Source organism: Octopus bimaculoides, chromosome 10 (assembly GCF_001194135.2).
Source record: "Octopus bimaculoides isolate UCB-OBI-ISO-001 chromosome 10, ASM119413v2, whole genome shotgun sequence".
NCBI classification, from domain to species: Eukaryota; Metazoa; Mollusca; class Cephalopoda; order Octopoda; family Octopodidae; genus Octopus; species Octopus bimaculoides.
This window is the reverse complement of record NC_068990.1, coordinates 54,086,945-54,092,669: the sequence shown is the minus strand read 5'-3', so window position 1 is coordinate 54,092,669 and position 5,725 is coordinate 54,086,945. Positions and strand designations below refer to the sequence as shown.

General features: G+C 38.6%; 1 protein-coding gene across 7 annotated transcripts in view; it reads left to right on the top strand.

Annotated features, from left to right (window-relative positions):
- The window catches only part of LOC106877129 (LYR motif-containing protein 1), a 79,940-nt gene that overhangs the window by 13,511 nt on the left and 60,704 nt on the right, over positions 1-5,725 (top strand). For all 7 annotated transcript variants that reach the window (XM_052971202.1, XM_052971198.1, XM_052971197.1 and 4 more), the window contains exons 3-4: positions 1,897-1,957; positions 5,566-5,597. In XM_052971202.1, the coding sequence (XP_052827162.1) occupies positions 1,897-1,957; positions 5,566-5,597 (93 nt within the window). The remainder of the gene's footprint in view (positions 1-1,896; positions 1,958-5,565; positions 5,598-5,725) is intronic.

Below are 5,725 nucleotides of genomic sequence, written 5' to 3'. Positions count from 1 at the left end.
TGGGAGGGAGGGAGGGAGGAGAGAAGAGACGGTGTTCTTAAACAAGTGATCTAGTTTGAATATTTACAACAGAGTGGACTCTGCTAAAAGAACCCAAAGTGCAATCAGATGGTGGTGTTAAAACAGGCAATGGATTAAGTGATGATAGTAGAGTTGACCACGCCGTGCAACATAACGTTTATAGAGCCTACGAAGTTTGCCTTTTCGTTTTTGGACATATGAGGTCCATATTTGTTGTTCACAACATAATCAAATATAAAATCATTGTTGTCAGCTTTGTCTTGTGTACTAAAAGTAGCCATTCTGGATATGCTTCTTTCAAATTTCTTCAGCTTTAAGTAACTAAGTGAAAACTAAATGAAAGCTCTGACTTTCTTTTTCATTTACAAATGTACATTATGCATACACATCATCATCATTTAACGTCCGCTTTCCATGCTAGCATGGGTTGGACGATTTAACTGGGGACTGGCGAACCAGATGGCTACACCAGACTCCAATCTGATCTGGCAGAGTTTCTACAGCTGGATGCCCTTCCTAATGTTAACCACTCTGAGAGTGTAGTGGGTACTTTTTACATGCCACTGGCACGGGGGCCAGTCCGGCGGTACTGGCAACGGCCACGCTCAAATGGTGTTTTTTACGTGCCACCTGCACAGGAGTCAGTCCAATGTTTTGTTCACTTATCACCGGCACAAGTGCCAGTAAGGCAAAGCTGGAAACGATCGCGCTCAAATGGTGCTTTTTATGTGCCACCGGCACCGGAGCGAGACACATACATAATAAACATCAACACATACATTTAATGTGTTCACCCATTATCTCCTTATTTGCTATCACTTTGATGGTGGGTGGGTAGGGGGTATATGTGGATGGGAGGTAATCTGAAATCGTTATACCAGTAGTTATACAATAAAACTTTGAGGGGGAATAACTCTAAATGAAATATTTTTCAGAGTCGTTCCCCTTAAATTGTTAAGCCTATTATTTCGGGTCATGCTGACCTAATGTGAAACTGCTATTCGATTGATGTCAATCAGGTTGCGGAAGTAAACTGTTCCGTTTTTAATTAATTATCAGGTTTTTGTGATGAAATTAGAAATAATAATAATAATATCTGAAAAAAATACAAAGTTAGATCTTCTCTAGATCCGAACCCTTTCTATTATTAGTTTGTTTTATTCTTTTTGCTCCACCTGGCTATCGTCAGTCTCTTGATGTAAAACTGAGGATTTAATGTGGTACCCGAATGATTCATATACCACATGAAATTCCCAGTTTGCCTCAGTGTCGTGATATATAACTGGTACAGGAGATGGCTCTATTGAGATAATGAGAGCAGCTCATTGGTAAATGGAAATAAAAGGTGATTATGAGGATGGTGAAGGTGATGATGGTGCTAGTAGTGATAATGGTGACTATGGTGATGATGATAATAATAGTGAAGGTAATGATAATGTTGAATATGGTAATGATGGAAATAGAAGTGATGACCAAAAACTCACACAGACATGCTTCCATAGAACATGGACATTAAAGGATGATGATGATGCACGCATACATGTGCTTTCTGTCTGTCTACAGTTTGAAAATAAATGGAAAAATTAAATTGAATAATGTAGTGTTAGATACACCAAAGTTTGAACTTAGGCATAGTGGTCATGGTTGGAATACTTTTAATCACAATTGTATTGAATCAGCAATAAATGAAACTGAACTCGGCTAATTTCACTTGACTTTTCTGAAGATCTTTAGCAGCTTTTCGCAGAAAACTGTTGACTAATGATCTATATTTTAGACACCATTAATCTTTTGTCTTTATTTGAAATGATTGACTATTGATTTCCATTCACTGATAGCATATTTCACTCTGATTATTTGTTACTTCATTACCAGGTGACCAACCCTACAGAAATTGCAGAACATGTGAGGGAAGCTGAGACGCGTATTGCATTAGGTAAGCTCTGAATGTCACACCTTCCACTTACAATGGTCTAGTGCACTTGGTTGTAAATGGAATCCAGACAAATGATATCAGTGTAATGTCTGTTGAATGACAATGCCAGGAAGATACAAGAAACAACTGTGTGGAATTGCACAAAAAATTACACAGATGTGTAGAATGATCCAATGGTGATGGTGGGCTTTGTATTTTTTCATAGCTCCCATGGTTACCGAGATAATCTACTATAATGATACTCTTGTGTTTATGAATGAGAAAGGAAGGGGTGATAGAGGAATAAGGAAGGAAAGGGTGATATCATACTTGGTAGTGTACGCTGAAAAAATAAATCAAACAGCATTTCAACTCTGTGTGAATATATGTGTGTGTATGTAAAGAGGGAGTATGTGAATCTGTGTGTTTGTGTGTGTGTGTGTGCGTGTGCATGTGCAATGGAACTGGGATAGTTCATCTTTGTTCGCTTAGTATTTGGGTTTATTTTTTGATTTAGTTGACTCTTGGTTGTTTTTTTTTTGTTGGTCAGTTATTTTTAGCGCTTTGACAGAAAAAACTCATTCTAAAATTGTTTTTTAATGTAAGCGTGCCCAAACAAGTTGAATGCTTACACTGAGCAGGTTTTACAGCTACATCATCCAAACTGACCGGGTGAAACCAGGTTTAGCTGCTAGTAGATATATAATATCATACCTTGATACTGTAAAGGCAGTGATCTCCACTGACATGCCACTGGTATGAGAAATTGTAGCATGTTAATTTAAGGCATCTAATTTGGAAAGTTAAAGTTGTGATGTTGCCATAGAATAGTGAATAGAATTGCTGCACGGTTTCCAGCAGACATGAAGAATGATTCCTACAGGCAGTGTTACAGCAGTTTTCTGTGTAGAGCTAGCCATCACCTGTGAGCAAGTTTGGCTCAATAATGTGTATGAAGCTTTCACTGTTTTAGTTGCCAGTGAGAATATTGTGTGCAGACATAGTTACTTTCTTAACTCTCCCCATCATTTTCACCCAGTATCACATACGAGGTGGTATCAATAGGTTCCTGGACTAGTTATGTTTAATAAAAAATAATTTTATTTACCTAAGTTTTAGCATCGTCTCTTTTGAAATGGTCACAGTAATACATCAGTCCCAGTGTTTCTGCCACTTTTGGAATCTGGCCTGCAAGTTGTTTTCCATAAGCAAGTCAAGGACCTTCAGTGATTTGCTCTTGATCTCTACAACAGTCTTAAAACTGCAACCTTTGAGCTGCATTTTCATCTTGGTGTAAAGATGGAAGTCCACATGTGCTAAATCTGGTGAATAGGACAGTTGTGTAAGTGATACCATATTGTTTTTGGCAAGAAACTCACGAGTGAGGAGAGCTTGGTGACAGGGTGCATCGTTGTTGTGCAGAATCCAATTCTTTGTGCTCCACTGATCATTGTTGTTTTCGCCAAACGTCCTTCTTCAAATGCTTCAAAATGTCATTGATTGTCCTCTGATGATCCTTATGCACAAGCTGATGAATTTTCTCCACATTTTTGGGGTCATGTTCATGGCAGGCCTTCCAGATTGCTCATCATCTTCTAGGGATGTTCTTCCACTTTTGAAGTGCTTGTGACATTCAAAACATTGTGTACAACTCATTGACTCCTTGTTCCAATATCACATTGGCTCTTTGTTCCAACTTCCTGTCCATGACTACAGCATACGCGTGATCACAAAATCACAAATTTCACAACTTGTGAAATAAACATAGCAATGTCACTTGGCACACTGCCTCATAAAGGTCACTGCTAGCTATCACTGCCAACACTGTGTTTACTTTGCAAGTTGTGAAATTTGTGTTTTTGTGATCATGTGTATGCTGTAGTCTATGATTTTGTAATAGAGAGGAAGTTGGAACAAAGAGCCAATGTGAAATTTTGCGTTAAACTTGGGAAGTCTGCTACAGAGACAATGACCATGCTTTGGCAAGTTTACAGTGACAAGGCAATGTGTTGTATGCAATGTTTGGAGTGGTCCAGGCATTTCAAAAACAGAAGAACGTCCCTGGAAGATGATGAGTGATGTGGAAGACCTGCCACGAGTGTCACTCCTGGAAATGTGTTTTTGTGCATTGAGAATTCATCCCCCAGGGCCAGACTGTCAGTCAAAAGTTCTACTGTGATGTTTTGAAGTATTTGAGGGAGGACATTCAACAAAAGCAACCGGATCTGTGGAGCACAAATGACAATGCACCCTGTCATCAAACTCTCCTCTCTTGTGAGTTTCTTATTAGAAACAACACGGTCTCACTTCCACACCCATCTTATTCACCAGATTTTGTACCTGCGGACTTCCATCTCTACACCTAGATGAAAATGCAGCTCAGAGGTCACTGTTTTAACCCCATTGATAAAATAAAGAGCGAATTGCAGAAGGTTCTCAACTCACAGAAAATGACTTTCAGGCCAGATTCCAAAAGTGGCAGGAATACTGGAACCAGTTTATTGTTGAGAGATGATGTTAAAACTTAGGTAAATAAGTTTTTTATTAAACGTGACTAGTCTGGGAACCTTCTGAAGCCATTTTGTGTATATCATCTTTTGATGTCCATGCTGGCATGGGTTGGGTGCCATCCATTCACCCACCCATCTATCTATCCATACTCAATGGACTTTCTACAGTTTCTTTCTATCAAATTCACTTGGGTAGTATTGGTTGTCCCAGGAGTATAGAAGACACCTACTCAAGATGCCTGACTGTGGGACTGAATGTGAAAAATATGGTTGCAATGCAAAATTCTTAATCACATAGCCATTCCTGTCCCTATATAAAAAAGGGTAGTATTCTCCATTTTAAAAATAATTCATCATCATCATCATTATTGTTATTACTTTCTCATGCAGTGTAGATGGAAAATGCACTGAAGTATTTAGTCATTTGTCATGTCACCACAAGCACCTTAGACGCTAATACTTTCCTTAAAATGTGTGCAGTACCTTGTAAGGTTTAACACCAATCTTGCAGGGTGTTTCCAACTACTTTAAGAAGTTTTGAAGGTTCAATGGGATTGACCCTAGTGTCCTAATTACAGATATTATCACTTCTAAATTACCATTATTATTCATTATTCATCTGACATCTCGATATGAAACATTGTAGCAAAAAATCAGTGCTGGTTATAATTTCTGGTGGAATAACCTTAACATTATTCATTATGTTTTTTTTTTAAATAGAAATGACATTTCTCTCTCTCAAAAATATTTTTGTTTTGTTTAATTTATTAGCTCTCTGGTCATTGTATAACAGGGTCATTCCATGATGAAATATGTTTGAGACTCACTGGCTTAGGGTACTGTGTTCAAATCCTCCTATGGCCCTGTGTGGAATTTCAGCCCTGCTTCTCTCTTTCTTATGATGTCACAATAGTCCATCTCATGCTGAACTTGAATCTACAGCTTTCTACCATTAGATGGATTTCTTACTGGACGGACAAAGATACTGTGACAATGATGCATCTCTGTAAATGTGTATCTATGAGTGTATGTGTGTCTATGTGTTTTTGCACATGTGTGACATATTTGTGTGTGTATACCTAATCTACTCATTACAATCTCTTCTCTTTCATCTTTCAGCTCTGCACTATCGCATTCCGTATCCACGACAGGTGAGTGGCTTACCTTATTAATATAGTGAAGTGGTGGTGATAGTGGTGATGTTGGTGAGGATTGTGGTGGTGGTGAGGATGATGGTGGTGGTGATAGTGGTGATGTTGGTGAGGATTGTGGTGGTGGC